Source organism: Molossus molossus, unplaced genomic scaffold (assembly GCF_014108415.1).
Source record: "Molossus molossus isolate mMolMol1 unplaced genomic scaffold, mMolMol1.p scaffold_m16_p_2, whole genome shotgun sequence".
NCBI classification, from domain to species: Eukaryota; Metazoa; Chordata; class Mammalia; order Chiroptera; family Molossidae; genus Molossus; species Molossus molossus.
Window position 1 is genome coordinate 88288612 of NW_023425355.1, and position 20279 is coordinate 88308890.

Sequence of the window (20279 nt, forward strand, 5' to 3'; positions counted from 1 at the left end):
TAGCTACAAAGAAAGAAACTTAAAGGCAGCAGTAGAGAGACAGAAAGTTATTTATCTACAAGGGAGCTCCCATTACACTGTCAGTTTATTTCTCAACAGAAACACTGCAAGCTAGAAGGGAGGGGCATGAAATATACAAAATAATGGAAAGCAAGGGACTGAATCCAAGACTACTCTGTCCAATAAGGACATAATTCAAAATTGAAAGGGAATTAAAGAGCTTCACAGACAAGAAAGGGCTAAAGGAGTTTATTACCACCAAACCAACATCACAAGAAATGCTAAAGGGACTGTTAGAAGAAGATGAAATAGAGAGAGCGGGGGGAACACAGGCATAAAGAATATAAATGGCAACAAATACATACCTATCAATAGTAACCTTTACATGTAAATGGCTTAAATGCTCTAATCAAGACATAGGGTAGTCTGTTCCCTGCTTCCATGACTCTGGATCTGTTTTGGTTGACAGCTTATTTTGTTCAAGATGTTCCATAAATAACTTTCTCTGACTAGCTTATTTCATTCAGCATAATACTCTCCAGGTCCTTCCATGTCATCTCCACAGGTAAGAGATCTTTCTTTCTTACAGCTGCATAGTATTCATTGTGTAAATGTACCACAACTTTTTTATCCACTCATCTACTAATGAGCACTTGGGCTGTTGGGATGGGGTGTGGGTGGGAGGGGTGGGAAGAGATAAACTAAAGAACTTATATGTAAATAAGCAACAACTAATGGAAACAGACATTAGGGATGGGAAAGCAGGAGAGAGTTGGAGGCAGGAGAGAGGGGGTCAGTGGGGAAAAATAGGGGACATCTGTAATACTTTCAACAATAAAAAAAATTTAAACCCTCAATAAAATAAGACTAAACTAGATATAACAACACCACCACCACCAAAGTAAGTAGGTTAGCTGATTGGATTGGAAAACATGATCCATATATATGCTGTGTACAAGATCTACCTCAAAACAATAGACTTACACAGCATGAAAGTGAAAGGATGGAAAAAATTTTCCAAGCAAATGGAAACGAAAGAAAAGCTGAGGGAGCACCCGGCCAGCATGGCTCAGTGGTTAAGCATTGACCCATGCACCAAGAGGTTTCCAGTTTGATTCCCGGTCAGGGCACATGGCCTGGTTGTGGGCCCAGTCCCCAGTGGGGAGCATGCAAGAGGCGGCGAATCGATGTTCTCTCTCATTGATGTTTCCGTCTCTCTCATTTTCCCTTCTTCTCTCTCTCTAAAAAAATCAATAAAGGAAAACAAAAAAAGGAAAAGGGGAGCAATATTCATATGTGATAAAATAGACTTCAAAATGAAGGTTATAGCAAGAGACAAGGAAGGGTACTACAAAATATTAAAGGGCTTGATCCAAGAAGAGGCTATAACCCCGGTAAACATATATGCACCCAATATAGGAGCAACAGAATATATTTAAACACTGATAGAGAACTGTAAGGGTGAGATTAACAGCAATACAATCATAGTAGCAGCTTTTAACACCCCATTGACATCACTGCAAAAATCTTCTAGTCAAAGAATGAACAAGGAAACAGAGACCCTTAGTGAAACACTGTATCAGATGAATTTAATTGACACTTACAGAACATTTCACCCCAAAGCAGCAGAATGTATAATCTTCTCAAGTGCACACAGGACATCCTTAAAGATAGATAATATGTTAGGACACAAACTAAGTCTTTACAAGTTTAAGATGATTGAAATCATATGAAGCATCTTTTTGGATCACAGTGGCATGAAATTAGAAATTAATTACAATAAAAACACTTAAAATCATTCACACACGGAGGCTACATAACATTTTGTTAAACAATTAATGGGTTACCAAGGAGATCAAGGAAGAAAAAACTTCTGGAAACAAATGAAAATGAATGCACAACAAAACAAAATCTATAGGACACAGTGAAAACAGTTCTGAGAGGGAAGTTCATAGCGTTACAGGTCTACCTCAAGAAACCAGAAAAATTTTTAGTAATTTACCTAACCTAAAAAATTAAAGAATTATAAAGAGAACAAAAAGAAAAGCCCATAGCCAGTAGAAGGAAGGGAATACTAAAGATCAGAGTGGCAATAAATGACATGGAGACTAAAAAACAAACAAACAATGCAATAGATCAATGAAATGAAGAGCTGGTTTTTTGAAAAGATTAACAAGATTGATGACACTTTAGCCAGACTCACCAAGAAACAAAGAGAGAGGACTCAAATAATTAAAATCAGAAAGAGGTGAAGTAGCAACTGACACCACAGAGATACAATGGATTGTACAAAAATACTATATAAACAACCATATGCCAACAAATTTGACAACCTAGACAAAATGGACAAATTTCTAGAATCATAGTCTTCCAAATCTCAACCAGGAAGAGTCAGGAAACCTGAACAGAGCAATAACAACTAAGGAAGTGGAAGCAGTAATCAATACACTCCCAGCAAACAAAAGCCCTGGACCAGATGGCTTCACAGGGGAGTTTTACTAAACATTCAAAGAACTCATACCTGTTCTCCTCAAACTATTTCAAAAATTTTAGGAGGAGGGAAGACCTTCAAGCTCTTTTAATGAGGCCAGCATAATTCTAATTCCAAAACCAGATAAAGACACTACAAAGGAAAAATATAACAGGTGAATATCCTTGATGAACATAGATGCCAAAATCCTAAACATAATATTAGCAAATCGGATCTAGCAATATATTAAAAAACGTGTTTACCACAAACAAGTGGGATTTATTTCAGGAATGTAAACCTGGTACAATATTGGCAAATCAATAAATGTGATGCACCACATAGACAAAATGAAAGATAAAGTTCAAATGATCATATCAATAGATGCTGAAAAAGCACTTGACAAATCTAGCACCCATTTTTTATAAACACTCTCAGCAAACTAGGAATACAGGGATTATACCTCAACATAATAAAGGCTGTATATGACAGACCTATAGCCAACATCATATTCAGTGAGAGAAAACTAAAAGCATTTCCCTTAAGAGTAGAAACAAGATAGAAATGTTCACTTTTGCCACTCTTATTCAACATAGTAGTGGAAGTCAGCCACAGCAATCAAGACAAAAAGAAAAAAATAAAGCTCATCCCAATTGGAAAGGAAGAAGTGAAATTGTCATTATTCACAGTTGACATGATATTGTACCCAGAATACTCTAACGACTCCACCAAAAATCTACTGGATTTAATAAATGAATTAAATGTAGCAAGATACAAAATTAACATCCAGAAATTGATGATATTTTTATTTTTTTATTTATTATTGTTTCTTAATTTGTTTTTGTTGAATGTGTTTTTATTGACTTTTTTTTAGAGGGAGAGGAAGGGAGAGAAAAAAATATCAATGTGAGAGAGAAACACTGATAGGCAGCCTCCTGCACTCCCCTATGGGGATCAAGCCGACAACCTGGTCATATGCCTTGATCAGGAATCAAACTGGGACCTCTCAGTCCATGAGACGACACTTAATCCACTGAGCTGCAGCACCTTGGCTAGATGGCATTTTATACACCAATAATGAGCACGCAGAAAGAGAAACTAAGAAAACAATCCCATTTACCATTGTAACAAAAAAAAAATTAAGATACCTAGGTATGAACTTAACCAAGGAGGTAAAAGATCTGTTCTTAAAAACTACAGGGTATAGAAAAAAGAAATAGAGGAAGATATGGGGAAAAAAATGGAAGCATATGTCATGTACATGGTTTGGAAGAATCATTATCTGTAAAATGTCCATGCTACCCAAAGCAATCTATAGATTCAATGCAATCCCTATTAAAATACAAATAGCCATAGAAAGGAGTATGGTTCAGACTGACAAACCTCAGGGTAGGGTGGCGGGGGTGGGGATAGATGAGATGAACCAAAGAACTTATATGCATGTATGCATAACCAATGGACAAAGAGAACAATGCAGAGGGGTGGGGGGACAGGATGGGGAGGAGGGTGTCTAAGGGGGGAAAAGGAGAAAGATCTGTAACAAAAATGAATTAATAAAAATTGGAAAAAAATAAAATACAAACAGCATACTTCATAGAGTTAGAACAAATCTCCAAAAGTTTACATGAAACCAAAAAGACCCTGAATAGTCACAGCAATGTTAAAAAAGAAGAACCAAGTTGGAGGAATCACAATGCCAGTATCAGGTTATACTACAAAGCCATTGTAATCAAAAGAGCCTGGTATTGGCACAAGAACAGGCATATGGATCATTGGAACAAAACAGAACCCAGAAATTGATCCAAGACAGTACGATCAATTAATATTTGACAAAGGAGGCAAGAACATACAATGGAGTCAAGGCAGACTTCAATAAATGTTGTTGGGAAAATTGGACTGGTACATGCAAAAAAAATAAAATTGGATCACCAACTTACACCATACATAAGAATAAATTCAAAATGGACGCCCTGGCCGGTTTGGGTCAGCGGTTGGAGCGTTGGCCTGCGATACAGAGAGACCCGGGTTCGGTTCCCGCTAAGGGCACGTACCTCGGTTGCAGTTTGTCCCCGGCCCTGGTTGGTCGTGCGGGTGGCAACCACTCGATGTGTCCCTTTGCGTCGATGTTTCTCTCTCTCTCTCTTCCTCTCTCTCCCTCCCGCTCTGTCTGAACAAAAAAATGCAAAAATGTCCTCAGGTGAGGATAAAAACAAAAACAACAACAACAACAACAACAAAAAATGGATAAAATACTTTAATGTAAGTCATGAAACCATAAAAATTCTAGAAGAAAATGTAGGCAACAAAATTGCAGACATTACATGAAGCAGAATTTTCTCTGATACATCACCTAGGGCAAGAGAAACAAAGGAAAAAAAAAATAAATGGAACTAAATCAAACTAAAAAGCTTCTGCACAGCAAAAGAAACCAGCACCAAAATGCAAACGGAACCCACTGTATGGGAGAATATATTTGCCAATGATGCAGTCCATAAGGACATACAAATGGCCAAGAGACATATGAATAAATGCTCAGTGTCACTAATCATCAGAGAGATGCAAATTGAAATGACTGTGAAGTATCACCTCACACCTGCCAGAATGGCTGCCATGAACAAATCATCAATCATCAAGTGCTGGTTCACATGTGGAGAAAAGGGTACTATAGCACGTTACTGGTGGGAATGCAGACTGGGGCAGCCACTGTGGAAAACAATATAGTGTTTCCTCAAGAATATATCCTGAAAATCCTGAAACACCAATCAGAAAGAATTGATCCTCCCCTATGTTCATAGCAGTGCTGTTTACAATAGCTAAGATCTGGAAACAGCTGAAGTATCTATCAGTAGATGAGTGGATAAAAAAACTGTGGTACAATTATACAACGGAATACTATGCAGCTTTTAGAAAGAAAAACCTCTTACTGTTTGAGATGACATGGAGGTTCCTAGAGAATATTATGCTACACGAAATAAGCCAGTCAGAGAAAGACAAGCATCTCACGATGTTACTTATTTGTGGAATATAATGAACAAAATAAGCTGATGAACAAAATCGATTCAGAGAAATGGAAGTAGGAAACAGACTGACAAACCTCAGAGTGAATAGAGATCAGGACGAGGGAAGAGATAAACCAAAGAGCAGATATGCATATATTCATAACCAATAGACACAGACAGAGGTGTGGTGAAGGCATGGGTGGGGCAGGAGTGGGGAGGAGGTTGTCAATGAGGGAAAAAGGAGGGACATCTGTAATACTTTCAACAATGAAGATAAGTTTAAAAAATAAAATAAATAAAATAAAATACAGCAAAGCACCCATCTTTGATAGCTTATATTTTACCTAAACACACAATTCCTATTTCGCTCATTTGATAATACTTTACATTTGCTTAGCCTTTGATAATTCTCAAAAGTGTGTTTGTGCATTTTGTTTCAGTTAATACATTCACAAAACCCATTTGAGGAATGTATTAACTAACTTCACGTATGAAATTATTGCAGTGTGACTTTGGAAAACAACTGGGAAAAAAATGAATGAAAAGTAATGCTGAAAATAACCTTTTGCCCAAAGAGATTTTATTTATTTTTTAAAATTATTTTTATTAATTTGTTTTTGTTACAGATATTTCTCCTGTTTGCCCCATTGACACCCTCCTCCCAATCCCCCCCGCCCCATCCCCAGCTTTGTTGTCTATGTCCATTGCTCATGCATACATGCATATAAGTTCTGTGGTTTATCCCTTCTCCCCCAATACCCTTTCTTCTGAGGTTTGTCAGTCTGTACCCTACGTCTATGGGTCAATTTTATTCATCAGTTTGTTTAGTTCATTATATTCCACAAATAAGTGAGATCATGTGATATTTGTTTTTCTCTGCTTTGCTTGTTTCACTTGGGTTATGCCTCATATGCACTGCAGTGGACACAGGCAGCCCATGATTGGTATGGATTCACTAGGTAGTTGAATAGATTGAGAGACACCTTAACAGACATCCAGGTCACAATGGCCAGTTATGGCCAATAAGATTTAGAACTCCCCTCTGGGTTTCAGTGGTCAATATTTGCCAGCCTGAGAGAGCTGCTGTGCCCACTGAATAAGGCACAGGCCTGGGAATACCTCTGAAGCCAAGAGGCCTAGAGACATAGTACAGCAATGGGAAGAGTTTGTATAGATGGTACCTAATGCCCTTGTCATCTCCAAAGTTCAATGACAGATCCCTTTTCTCTTACCCAGTGACCTATGTGAGGAAGGATCTTGGTAAAATAAGAAACCCAATATGTAATAAAGGTTTTTCTGGCATTATAAGAAGATTCTATGATTACTGTTGCTCAGTTAAGGCCCCATTGAAAGGAGTTTTTATTCCTAGTCCTAACAAAAAAGATAAATGACTAAATATTTAATATGATAAAACTGCCACAGCATACATATATCTATAGAATACATTTAATACTTACTTTTATCATTTTCCTGAACACGGTTAACCATGAAATGCTTGAAAGGGGTGTTTAAAAATTAATATTATTAAAAAGTGTGCTAATAAATGGTGTTGGGAAAATTGGATACCTACATACAAAAAAATGAAACTAGACCACCAACTTACCCCATACACAAGAATAAACTCAAAATGGATAAAAGACTTGAATGTGACTCGTGAATCCATAAAAATCCTAGAAGAAACTGTAAGCAACAAAATTTCAGACATCATATGCAGCAAAATTTTCACTGATACAATGCCTAAGGCAAGAGAAACAAAGGAAAAAATGAACACATGGGACTACATCAAACTGAAAGGCTTTAGCACAGCAAAAGAAACAACCATCAAAATGGAAAGGGAACCCACTATATGGGAGAACATAATCGCCAGTGATACATCACATAAAGGGTTAATTTCCAAAGTATATAGAGTGCTCCTACAACTCAACAAAAGGAAGACAAAGAACCCAATTAAAAAATGGGCAGAGGACCTAAATTGACACCTCTCTAAAAAGGACATATAAACGGCCAAGAGACATATGAAAAGATGCTCCACATCACTAATCATCAGAGAGATGCAAATTAAAACAAATATAAGGTATCACCTCACACATATCGGAATGACTGCCATCAACAAATCATCAAACAACAAGTGTTGGTGATGATGTGGAGAAAAGGGAACTCTAGCACATTGCTAGTGAGAATGCAGACTGGTGCAGCCACTATGAAAAACAATATGGTGTTTCCTCAAAAAATTAAAAATTGATCTGCCATTTGACCCAGTGATCCCACTTCTAAGAATATATCCTGAGAAACCTGAAACACTATTCAGAAAGAATATACGTACCCCTATGTTCATAGCAGCACTATTTACAATTGCTAAGATCTGGAAACAGCCCAAGTGTCCATCAGAAGATGAGTAGATAAAAAAGCTGTGGTACTTGCACACAATGGAATACTATACAGCTGTAAGAAGGAGGGATCTTTTATCCTTTGAGATGATGTAGAGGGACCTGGAGAGCATTATAGTAAATGAAATAAGCCAATCAGAGAAAGAGAAATGCGACATGATCTCACTTATTTGTGGAATATAATGAACAAAATAGGCTGATGAATAAAATAGACCCAGAGACAAAAAGGAGTATGGTTCAGACTGACAGAACTCAGCGAAGGGGGCGGGGGGATAGATGAGATAAACAAAAGAACTTAATATATGTGTAAGTGTAACCAATGGACATAGACAACAATGCTGGGGGGGTCGGTGGGATGGGGTGGAGGGTGTCTAGGGGGGAAAAAGGAGAAACAATTTGTAACAAAAATAAATTAATTTTGTTTATGCCCACCTGAGGACATTTTTGCATTTGTCTTCAGATAGAGTGGGAGGGAGAGAGGAAGGAAGAGAGAGAAAGAGAAACATCGATGTGAGAGAAACACATCGACTGGTTGCCACCCACACGACCCCAAAGACCCCAAAGACCCTGGGGACAAACTGCAACCAAGGTACGTGCCCTTAGCAGGAACCGAACCTGGGATTCTCTGGTCCGCAGGCCGACACTCTAACCGCTGAGCCAAACTGGCTAGGGCACAGAAATAAATTAATAAAAATTTAAAAAGTGTGCTACTATTATTTGCAAACTAAAAGTTATCATAGCTCATGAATTTTGAAGGTAAGTTGTATTTTTTAATTTGAATTTTCTGTGCCAGTAATCTATAGTGATAAATATTTCTCTATGTTTTTCTTTATAAAGTATATTTTTCATCATTTTTGTTCCAGATTGCCTAAAAACCTGTGCAAATATAATGTCATGACTTCTGATGCCACTATTTCATTTCTAGACTTCTAGGGATGGAGTCAGTTGGGATCTCAGTGAGGCTCTTCCTCGACTTCCAGGAGAAACTCGCATTACTGGTAAGGATCCTGTGGCGTTAGGTTTTGCATAAATTGATGAGAGTTCCAGCAGGATCAGGTGCCTTCAATTCCTTGTGCGCTTCAAAAGTCAAATTTAGACAAATAGGCTAGCTTTGTTTAAAAGTGTTAATATAGAGAGAACTCTGGGCATTAGTTTCTTGACCAGATAGTTTTTTCAAGAGCTTCATGCTCTCCAGTATAATGATATATTTTTCTCTGCACCAAGAATGGAATTATTTTGGAAAAAAATGTAGATTATCTCTTGAAAGTTATTTATTGCAGTGATAATCTCTCATGATTTGAGGTTATAAGAATAAAATCACTCCTTATAACCTCAAATCATCAGAGCTTATCACTGCAATAAATAAAGGAGTGGCAAAGATATTCAAGGTGATGAAAAGCAATGACCTACAACCAAGATTACTCTATCCTGCAAAGCTATCATTTAGAATCGATGGACATATCAAGAGTTTCCCAGACAAGAAAAAGTTAAAGGAATTCATCACCACCAAACCAGTATTATATGAAATGTTGAAGAGTCTTCTTGAAGGCAAAGAAGAACAAAAATATGAACAATAAAATGGTAATTAATATATGTTTATCAACAATTGAATCTACAAACAAAATGAGCAAGCAGAATAGAAACAGACTTATAGATACAGAGAACATTTTGTTGCTTGCCAGATGGGGTGGCTGGGGGGATGGGTGAAAAAGATGAAGGAATTAAGAAGTATAAATTGGTTGTTAGACTGATGAACTTCAAAGGGAAAGGGGGAGGGAGGGTGGGATGAGATAAACCAAAGAACTTCTATGCATATATGTATAACCAATGGACACTGACAATACTGTAGGGAAGGCAGGAGGTGGCAGGAATGATGAGCAGGAGGTCAAAGGGAGAAAAAGGAAGAAACATTTGTAACACATTCAACAATAAAGATGAGTTAAAAAAATAAAATCATATTAAGGTTTTATAGTCTATGATGTATGCCTTAAAATGATCAAATTAAAGGCATAAAGTCTTAGTATTCCCTTCCTTGAAATACAGGAGACCATAATGAGTTAAAATATTTTTTTATGTTCCAGATAACTGAAGTTAGTAATATTGATATAACAATTCGATTATTGACTAATTTTTTTTCATAATAAATTCATATTAAGAGGAAGGTATCTACTTTGGAAGAATCAGATTATTCTGTTTTATTAATACACATGCATCTGACAGCTTCTAAGCCCATGGCTGATATTGTGGGCTTTCACATTTTACGTTAGGGTTGACACCCTCTCAGATTGCCATATATTTGGTGATGATACATTTACCATTGTTTCAGGGAACATTTTGGTTTAATGACTAAGGTCTTCATTGTTTAGCTTAAAAGGGTAAGACATGATGCTAATTAGATTAAGGCCATAGATATGATGCCTTTGTGAATTACTTAACCATGCACCAGGGGAAACTATTTTATATCCACAGATTTGTAAGCATTATCCTAGTCTTGAAAAGGAAACCATTCCAATTTCTGGGTAAGAGCAAAGGGGATAGCTTACTTTTGGTGATCTTCATATATGAAGTTTTGGTACTCTGTATCAGAGTCAGAATCTTAACTGGTGTGTAGTAACTTGAAATATAAGAATCAGAAATGAAAGAGGAGAAATAACTGACACAGAAATACAAAAGATGGGCACAAAATAATGGGCACAGAAATACAAAATAATGGGCACAGAAATACAAAAGATTGTGAACAGATATTATGAACAAATTTGACAATCTAAGTGAAATTGACAAATTTCTAGAAACACATAGTCTCCCAAAACTAAACCAGGAAGAGAAAGAAAACTTGAACAGACCAATAACAACAAAATAAATTGAAGATGTAATCAAGACTCTCCCAGCAAACAAAAGCCCAGGCCCAGATGACTTCACAGGGGAGTTTTACCAAACATTCAAAGAAGAACTAATACCCATTCTCCTCAAATTATTCCAAAAAAATTCAAGAAAAAGGAAGACTTCCAAACTTGTTTTATGAAGCCAGCATAATTCTAATTCCAAAACCAGAAAAAGATAATACAAAGAAAGAAAACTACAGACCAATATCCCTGATGAACATAGATGCCAAAATCCTGAAAAAAATACTAGCAAATTGAATCCAGCAATATATCAAAAAAATTATTCACCATGACCAAGTGGAATTCATACCAGGGATGCAAGGTTGGTACAATATTCGCAAATCAATAAGTTTGATATGCCACATAAACAAAATGAAAGATAAAAATCATATAATCATATCAATAGACGCTGAAAAAGCACTCAACAAAATCCAGCACCCATTTCTGATAAAAACACTCAGTAATCTGGGAATAGAGGGATCATATCTCAACATAATAAAGGCCATATATGAAAGACCTACAGACAACATCATACTCAATGGGCAAAAATTAAAAGCATTTCCCTTAAGAACAGGAAAAAGACAAGGATGCCCACTCTTAATTAACATAGTACTGGAAGTCTTAGCCACAGCAATCAGACAGGAAGAAAAAATAAAAGGGATCCAAATGGGAAAGGAGGAAGTGAAACTCATTATTCACGGATGACATGATACTATATGTAGAAAACCCAAAAGACTCCATCAGAAATTTACTAGACTTAATAAATGTATTTGGCAAAGTAGCAGGATATAAACTTAACATCAAGAAATTGATGGCATTCTTATACACCACTGATGAACTCACAGAAACAGAAACTGAAACACAATCCAATTGACCTTCGCGGAAAAAATTAAGATACCTAGGAATAAACTTAATCAAAGAAATAAAGGACCTTATTCCCAGAAAACTACAGGTCATTGAAAAAAGAAATAGAGGAAGATATAAAAAAGTGGAAGCACATACCTTGTTCATGAATTGGAAGAATTAACATCATTAAAATGTCCATAATACCTAAAGCAATCTATAGATTCAGTGCAATCCCCATCAAAATACCAACGACATACGTCACAGAAGTCAAACAAATAATCAAAAGTTCATATGGAACCAAAAAAGACCTCGAATAGTCATAGCAATCTTGAAAAAGAAGAACAAAGTTGGAGGGATAACATTACCAGATTTCAGGTTATACTACAAAGCCACTGTAATCAAAACAGTGTGGTACTGGCACAAGAACCGGCATGTAGACCAGTGGAACAGAACAGAGAACCCAGAAATGGACCCAAGTCAATATGCTCAACTAATATTTGACAAAGGTGGCAAGAGCATACAGTGGAGTCAAGACACCTCTTTAATAAATGGTGTTTGGAAAATTGGACAGCTACATGCAAGAAAATGAAACTAGACCATCAACTTATACCATACACAAGAATAAACTCAAAATGGATAAAAGTCTTAAATGTTACTTATGAATCCATCAAAATCCTAGAAGAAACTTTAGGCAAGAAAATTTCAGACATCATACGCAGCCGAATTTTCACTGACACATGACCTAAGGCAACAAAAACAAAGGAGAAAATGAACACGTGGGACTATATCAAACCCAAAAGCTTCTGCACAGGAAAAGATACAATCATCGAAATGGAAAGGCAACCTACTGTATGGGAGAACATAATCGCCAATGATATATAAGATAAGGGGTTAATTTCCAATATATATAGAGTGCTCATACAGCTAAACAAAAGGTAAACAAAGAACCCAATTAAAAACTGGGCAGAGGAACTAAATAGACACCTCTTCAAACAGGACATACAAATGGCTAAAGGATTTATGAGGAAATGCTCAACATCACTAATCATCAGAGAGATGCAAATTAAAACATCAATAAGGTATCACTTCACACTTGTCAGAATGGTTGCCATCAACAAATCATCAAACAACAATTGTTGGCGAGGTTGTGGGGAAAAGGGGACTCTAGTACACTGCTGGTGGGAATGCGGACTGGTGCAGCCACTATGGAAAACAATATGGTGTTACATCAAAAAATTAAAAATTGAACTTTCATTTGACCCTGTGATCACAATTCTAGTAATATATTCTAAGAAGCCTGAAACACCAATCAGAAAGAATATATGTACCCCCATGTTCGTAGCAGCAGTATTTACCATAGCTAAGATCTGGAAATAGCCCAAATGTCCATCAGTGGAGGAATGGATAAAAAAGCTGTGGTCCATATACACAATGGAGCACTATGCAGCTGTTAGAAAGAAAGATCTCTTATCCTTTGAGATGACATGGAGGGACCTGGAAAGTATTACCCTAAGCGAAAGAAGCCAAACAGAGAAAGACAAGTATCTTATGATCTCACTTATTTTTGGAATATAATGAACATAACAGTCTGAGGAATAGGGTAGTCCCAGAGACGTGGAAGTGGGGTACAGACTGACAGTCCCCGAAGAGAGGGTGGTTGGGGACAGATAAACCACAGAACTTACATGCACGTATGCATGAACAATGGACATGGATAACAAAGCTAGGCACAGGGCAGGGAGGGAGGGGAAGAGGGGAATCCGTGCGGAAAAAGGAGAAACATCTGTAACAAAAACAACTAAATTAATTAATAAGAAAATGAAAAAAGCAAAATGAATGAAAGAAGAAAAAAAAGGTAAGAGAAAGATACATTTTTATAATAAATTAACTTTCATAATTCAGTTTCTCTTTATGTTTGATTCTACCAAAGATATACTGTTCTCTTGGCCATCTGTTTTATATCATTTAAATGTTTTAAATGAATCTAGCTCAACTCTCACATGGACTATTAAAAGAGAAAGAGCAGACTTTAGAAATATTTCTACTGTTTACATTTATTTATTAAAAACATCACAGTGTTTGTGTGTTGAAAGGTTGCCAAACCTCACACCCTATCTGGTGATTTGTCCATGAGACTGCCCTACAGGAATTGCAATCCTCTGGTTGAAGTAACTCAGCAGTTACCTTTATAACCTTTTGAGGGTAGCAATAGTAGTAACCCTCATTCACATCTGCTCTCCAGCTGTTACCAGCCTGCCCCAAGTAGCGACAACATGGTGGACAAGGTCAGGAAAGCACTTCTAGTGTCTGGAGGGCCTCTAGTTCCCTCAAGGCCCCACTGGATCTAGCATGATAATGTAGCATTGCCAATGCTTGCTTTCAAACTTTTCAGTGATTTTTTAAAGTTTAGTTATTCTTAGCCAAATAGTTTATATTAAATTAGTGCCATTTGTTGTGTATCTTGGTATATATTTCCATTATTTTAGGGTACTTTTTTTTTTCTTAATAGACAAAGAAGTTATTTACATATGTCCTTTCAATGGCCCCATTAAGGGAAGAGTTTACATCACAAATTATCGTCTTTATTTAAGAAGTTTGGAAATGGTAAGTAGAATCTAAGACTATAAAGATGACCCTAACTGTTAAAAATAATGCTAAATTGTTTCTCTTCTACCTAGCAAGATTGACTGTGGCTCAGATTAACATGAGGGATACATTTACTTCTCAACTCTTAATTTTTGGCTTATGCAAAGCTTATTTAACACTAACACTAACGTGAATATGTAGGAATAGAGTGAATTAAAATAAAAGAAGTTTTGTCTCTCATAATAGTGAGGAGGGGTTGGTAACTGTACCCATTTGTTAGTTTGGAGAAGTTAGGTGTAGAACAGTGGTTCTTTAGCAGAAAGACCGAGGAAATCCACCAGTGGAGCTTAAAAACACTATAGATGCCCTAGATTTATTACATCAGAACATACAGCCTTGTGTTCCAGTCACAGTTGTGACTGGTTTGGCTCATATATATATATATATAAAATATATATATATATAAATGTATACATATATTAAGTAATTAATTTGTTTTTTTTAATCCTCACCTGAGGATATTTTTTTCCATTGATTTTTTAGATAGAATGGAAGGGAGAGAGGGAGAGAGAGAGAGAGAGAGAGAGAGAGAGAGAGAGAGAATATCGATTTGAGAGAGACACATTGGTTGCCTCCCACATGATCCCGACGGGCCGGGGATTGAACCTGTAACCCAGGTACGTGCCCTTGACTGGGAGTCAAACCTGTGACCCTTCGGTCAGTGGGCTGACATTCACACCACTGAGCCAAACCAGCCAAGACCACAGTTGTAATTTTTAAAACATCATAGTGGAGAATACTGATGTGAATCCCTTGTTCAGGCCCACTGGTCTAGAGCTTTTCAAGTGTTCAATTATAAAGCACCATGTAGCAATTTTGAAGTAGGCTGACTATGGTGTGGCTTAGTGCCACTCTACCTTTTTATTCCACAGCCATGAAGTGTTTTCTACAATATTTTAAGGAATGTTCTATTGGTGGAACAATGAGATGGAGACAGTATGCTCCAGAAAGAAAAGGAGGAGTGAATACCTGCTGTGGCTGTCACAGAAGGACCTATGTGGTGGGTCACCATTGCCCAGGCTGGTCTGAGGGGACAGCTTTATTTTGATGAGATGAATCAACGGAGAGTAAATAGGTCCAGGGTGCATGGAAGAGAGCCCAACAGCAGCTTCTTATACACAGGAGACATTGAGACTGTTGGGGGAATATTACTTTTGTTTTATTGCTTTTACCCTGCAATTTCTTCAGGACAGTTCTAATCTAGATTAGTTTGCATCTTTTGATTTTTTTTTTCCATATTCAGTATGGTGTCCAAAGTCTGAAAAATGCTGTTTGTTAATTCTATTGTTTTAGTTTTGGGAATCCACTTCTGTAGTGTTCATGGACCCACAAGGTCCTGAGATTGAGTATTTTATTTATGTGAATCTGTTCAGACTTCTAAGTAAGTATAGAGCTGAACAAATGTTCCTCATTTTCCAAAATGCAAAAGACGAGTCTGGAAATAAATGGAGCAGTGAGGTAGAGGTCAATCCTTGGCAATAATTGGCAGCAATTCTAGAATTAATAATTTAAACAGGATTTTTAAGTACTTAGAAAACAAAAAAAAAATCATTGGGAGTGTTATTTATGTTGTCTTAATTGAATCAAAGCATATGACAGCTCCTGACAAAGAAACATGGGCTGAATGATGGCTGTATACTTAGGTAATTATAGGGTATGTATTAAAAACTTGATACCAACCGGGAAGGGCAGTCACTCACATCTTGCAGAGTGGGCCCTTTGTCTCCAGTGTTTCTAATGCAGTGCAGATGAGCATGTACAAAGCTCTCATGTCCAATATGTGAAAAACGCAAAACTAGCCAATGTGCTAGATGACAGAATCAGGGTTGGAAACTCTCTTAATCAGCTAAGATTTTGTAGTGAAACTAATAATATGAAGTTTAGGGTAAATAACATATACAGTTGTATCAATAAAGAATGAAGAAGGTTTTTCTTAACGAGCCCACACTCATTTGATCCAGTAATGGAACATGATTGATTAAAAAGTTAATAGGCTTATAGGCTGAATTAAGAAAAGTATAATAACGGGCAGACAAAATGAGATGATAGTTCCGTCTGAAGTGTCGTGTTTAAATACAGATGCCATATTTTAAGAGGGACAGTGACAAACTAAATACAGTTTAGACGAAGGAAACCAGGCTAGTGAAGGGGCTGTAATATGAGCAATGATTGAAATAAATGTTGATCTTTCATGTGAAGAAAAGAAGACAAAAGGAGACATGACAGAACTACCTTGGAATGTATGAAGTGTCTTTTGTGGAGCAGGGATTGGGCTCATTTCCAAAGGTTCAGATTGGGACAGATTAAGATATTTTATACTAGTATAGGGGAGAATCATAAAAAATTTAGAATTAATGCAAGTGTCATGGTGCCTTCACTTCTGAGACTTTGGGCTTGTTGACTAGCCACACACATACCTGTTTCCATTTTATGCTGTCATTAAGGATGAACTGGGAAAATTATTTAAACTATAGTGCTGTGACAAAATTGTGTACATTGTGTGATTTCAAAGACATAAAACAAACAAAAACTACCTGTAGAAAACAGGCCAGCAGGAAATACACCAAAAGTTTTAGTACTTGGAATATTTGGAGAGCGGATAGAATTAGACATGCTTTGTTTTTTTTTTTTCTTTCCATTTGGAAGGAGCATATATTCATTTTGTAATTGGGAGAGTACTTAACAAGCTTTTTTTTGTTTCCATATGGTACTCTAGAAGGTGAAGATTAGCACTGAATGGGTGAATAAAATGCCCATTTGACACTGACTTCTAATTTTTCCTTCTTCCACTAAGTTTTACATAAACATTTTGACTGATTGGCCACAACACAAAAAGCAAGCAGCTAATGGCAGAAAACATCCTATGAAGAAAGCCATTTAAGTGGTTATGTAGAAGCCTAAACATGTCATCATAGTGTTTCTTCCTTAGAGTTCTAAATAAGAGCATTAATTGTGGATTCTGCTGCCAAACGTGAATTTTTTGTGTGTGTTTGACAAAGAACTGTCATCTCACTGGCATTTGGAAGTGGACACCAGTTTGTTTCAAGTATGTAAACACTGCAGTGAAAGTGTGGTCTGACTCAGAGTCAGCTATCCAAGCACAGTGGTCATTTTCTTAGATTGTCACAGTGGCCTTCCATCTGGCCCTTCATAGTTCTCCCCCACCACTCTGGCCTACATACTGCCTCCAGAAGAATCCTCCTTACACCTAGGCTGTGAGCTTACTTCTCAGTTCCAAAACTCTTGTTGGCACCCTCTTGCCCGTAGAATTAAATTCACTCTCCTTTATATGGCATAAAAATCCTCCTGACTTCTCTTGCCTCGACTTACCACATATCCCATACTGTTCTCAAACTACACAAAGCCTCTTTCCTTTTCCCGATATATGAAGCCCTTGCATGTGCTGTTTTCACTGTACCTGAATGCCCTTTCAGAAGCCACTATTCATCCTTCAGATCCCACCTCAAAAATCATGTCCTCTGTGAAGCCGTCCCCAGCTTCCCTAGAAGAAATCACTCCCTCTTTGTGTCCTCAGAGCTCTTTTTTTTTTTTTTCATATCTCTGTGTTAACACTTGTTATGAAACCTTCCCTGGCTACCCTATCTAAACTTGTACTAGGCCTCCCAACACTTCCTCTCTCCCATCCATGTTTATTTGTTTCTGCTGAGCACTTGCCACTATCTCATATTTTACATATTTCACTGCTTTATCTTGTTCCTTATCTGTCTGAGAACAGGGCTGTTTATCTGTCATTTCACTGTTATACCATCAACACATAAGACAGAGCCTGGCAAACAAAGGTACTTAATCAGGCTGTGCTGAAGGAATTCTGTCTTACTTATATTCTGCTTTGTCTGATCATATGTAATGGTATGTCCTTTTGGCCCTATGTGCCTAGTTAGCACAGTGTCCATTAGACAGTAGGTGCTCAGTAAAAGTGTAATCAGTGAGTGAACTTGGGAGGGAACAGGCCTTGTCACTGTGATTTGACCACATCTTTTTTTTTTTTGGTACAGATAGAGTGGGAGGGAGAGAGAGAGGGAAACATCGATGTGGAAGGGACACATCGAGTGGCTGCCACCCGCACGACCAACCAGGGCCGGGGACAAACTGCAACCGAGGTACATGCCCTTAGCGGGAACCGAACCCAGTTCTCTCCGGACCGCAGGTGGACGCTCTAACCGCTGAGCCAAACTGGCCAGGGCTTGACCACATCTTGAAGACCCATAGCCAACTTTTGATCTTGAGGGTGCTCAGGAATTTGGCTTGGAGTTGATCTTGTGACTTCTGTAGGGGCCACTTTAGGCATGTGATACTTTATAATCTGGTAGACTACCAAGGAGAAGAGTGCTTCCAGATTCCCTTCCAGGACTACTGTTGAGTTCAGGTGCTATAGATGATGAGAAAGACAACTTGATCCTTTGTTTATTCATATATTCAGATATTTATTCCAGAAACTTTCATTGAGCCCTGTGGTGAATCTAATATCATGCTAGGTAAATGATGTGGTGATGAGTAATTGTGGTATAACGTGGCAAAGCCTGCAGTAGTTGTATAATGCTATGAGGTTACAAGGGAGAGGATGATTAGCTGTGTGATGAGTCATACAATGCTTTATAGAGGAGGTAATATTTGAACCAAGTCTTGAAGAATGGTAACAATTTCCTGGACAGGAGGGGGGAAGTGGGAGGAGCATATCAGGCAGAGAGTTTCATATCAAATATATAACAATATTGAAAAATACCATATACTGTGGAAATGGCTGAGTGATCTTTTTGAAGCTGGAATATAGAAGGTAGAGGGAAAAGTAGAGAATGGGAGGTGATGAGGCAGTATACATCTTACATGGAGAATGACATATCAGATGTGTATTTCAGGAAGAGGAGTCAGGTTGCAGCATGTCTGATGGATTAAGGGTAGAGAGACTGAAGGTAGGAAGTTATTTTAGTTTTCCAGGTAAGCAATAAGGGCCTAATACAGCCCTAGTTGCAACAGAAAGAAGGAAACAGCCTTGATAGATTCAGGAGGATTTGTGTGGCCATTGGAGGCCAGAGTTGAAGAAAAGGCTTGAGTTGACAATGATTCCTGTGAGTTTTGTGGCCTGACTGGGAGCTGTTCCCAGTCATCGGACTAGATGTTACAGGAAAAGGAATGTGTGGGAGACAAACCCCAGGGCAAATAAGTCTGAATGTGTGGACTTATAGCAGTGTAACTACTAGGTAGAAATCGCTCAGAAGCAGTCAGAAATGTGACTCTAAAGCTTTCAAATTTTTTAACATATCAGTATGGTAAAAACCGTGTACATCCACAAGATTATTTGCGAAGAGATGTGGGCTGAGGAGAGAACCCTAGAGGACATGAACATTTTTTTCATGATGGGGAGAGAAGAGCCACCAGAGAAGAGAAAGAAGAGGCAGTAGAAAATCCGTGAAGGCTTTGGTGGAAGTTGGTAGAAGAGAAAAATCTCAAGAAGTAAGAGAATGGAGCATGATGTGCAATGTCGCAAGGTTCAGTAAGATAAAGAATGAACAGAGACGCTGGCCATTGTGGCTCAGTGGATTGAGCGTCGTCCCATGGACTGAGAGGTCTAGGTTTGATTGCTGGTCAGGGCACATGCCTGGGTTGCAGGCTCGACCCCCAGTAGGGGACGTGCAGGAGGCAGCCAATCAATGTTTCGCTCTCATATCGATGTTTCTTTCTCTCTCTCCTTTCCTATTTCTCTCTCAAATCAATAAAAATATATTAAAAAATAAATAAAAGAATGAACAGAGACAGTGGAGAGTGGCTATTAGGTGGTATTGGGATCCCGGGTAGAACAGATTCTGTGGTGATGTGAGTCTGATTTGTCTCTCTTGCTCCTCTTTCTACCTCCTGATGGAAGATTTGCCAGCCCCCAGTCCTCAACACACTTCTTTCTATTCATTCTTTGCCCCTTGGCTTCATCTACTCTCTGGCTTCAGTCACTTCTCTGCAGATAACACTATATGTTCACAAAGCTCCTTGAATTTACCAAGCCTTTTTCCACACACTCTTATTCCACCTGACAACAGCT

At 37.8% G+C, this 20279-nt stretch overlaps 1 protein-coding gene across 1 annotated transcript in view; it reads left to right on the forward strand.

Annotated features, from left to right (window-relative positions):
- The window catches only part of MTM1 (myotubularin 1), a 153619-nt gene that overhangs the window by 32589 nt on the left and 100751 nt on the right, over window positions 1-20279 (forward strand). The window contains exons 3-4 of the mRNA XM_036271174.1: window positions 8779-8851; window positions 14091-14185. Coding sequence (XP_036127067.1) covers window positions 8779-8851; window positions 14091-14185 — 168 coding nt within the window. The remainder of the gene's footprint in view (window positions 1-8778; window positions 8852-14090; window positions 14186-20279) is intronic.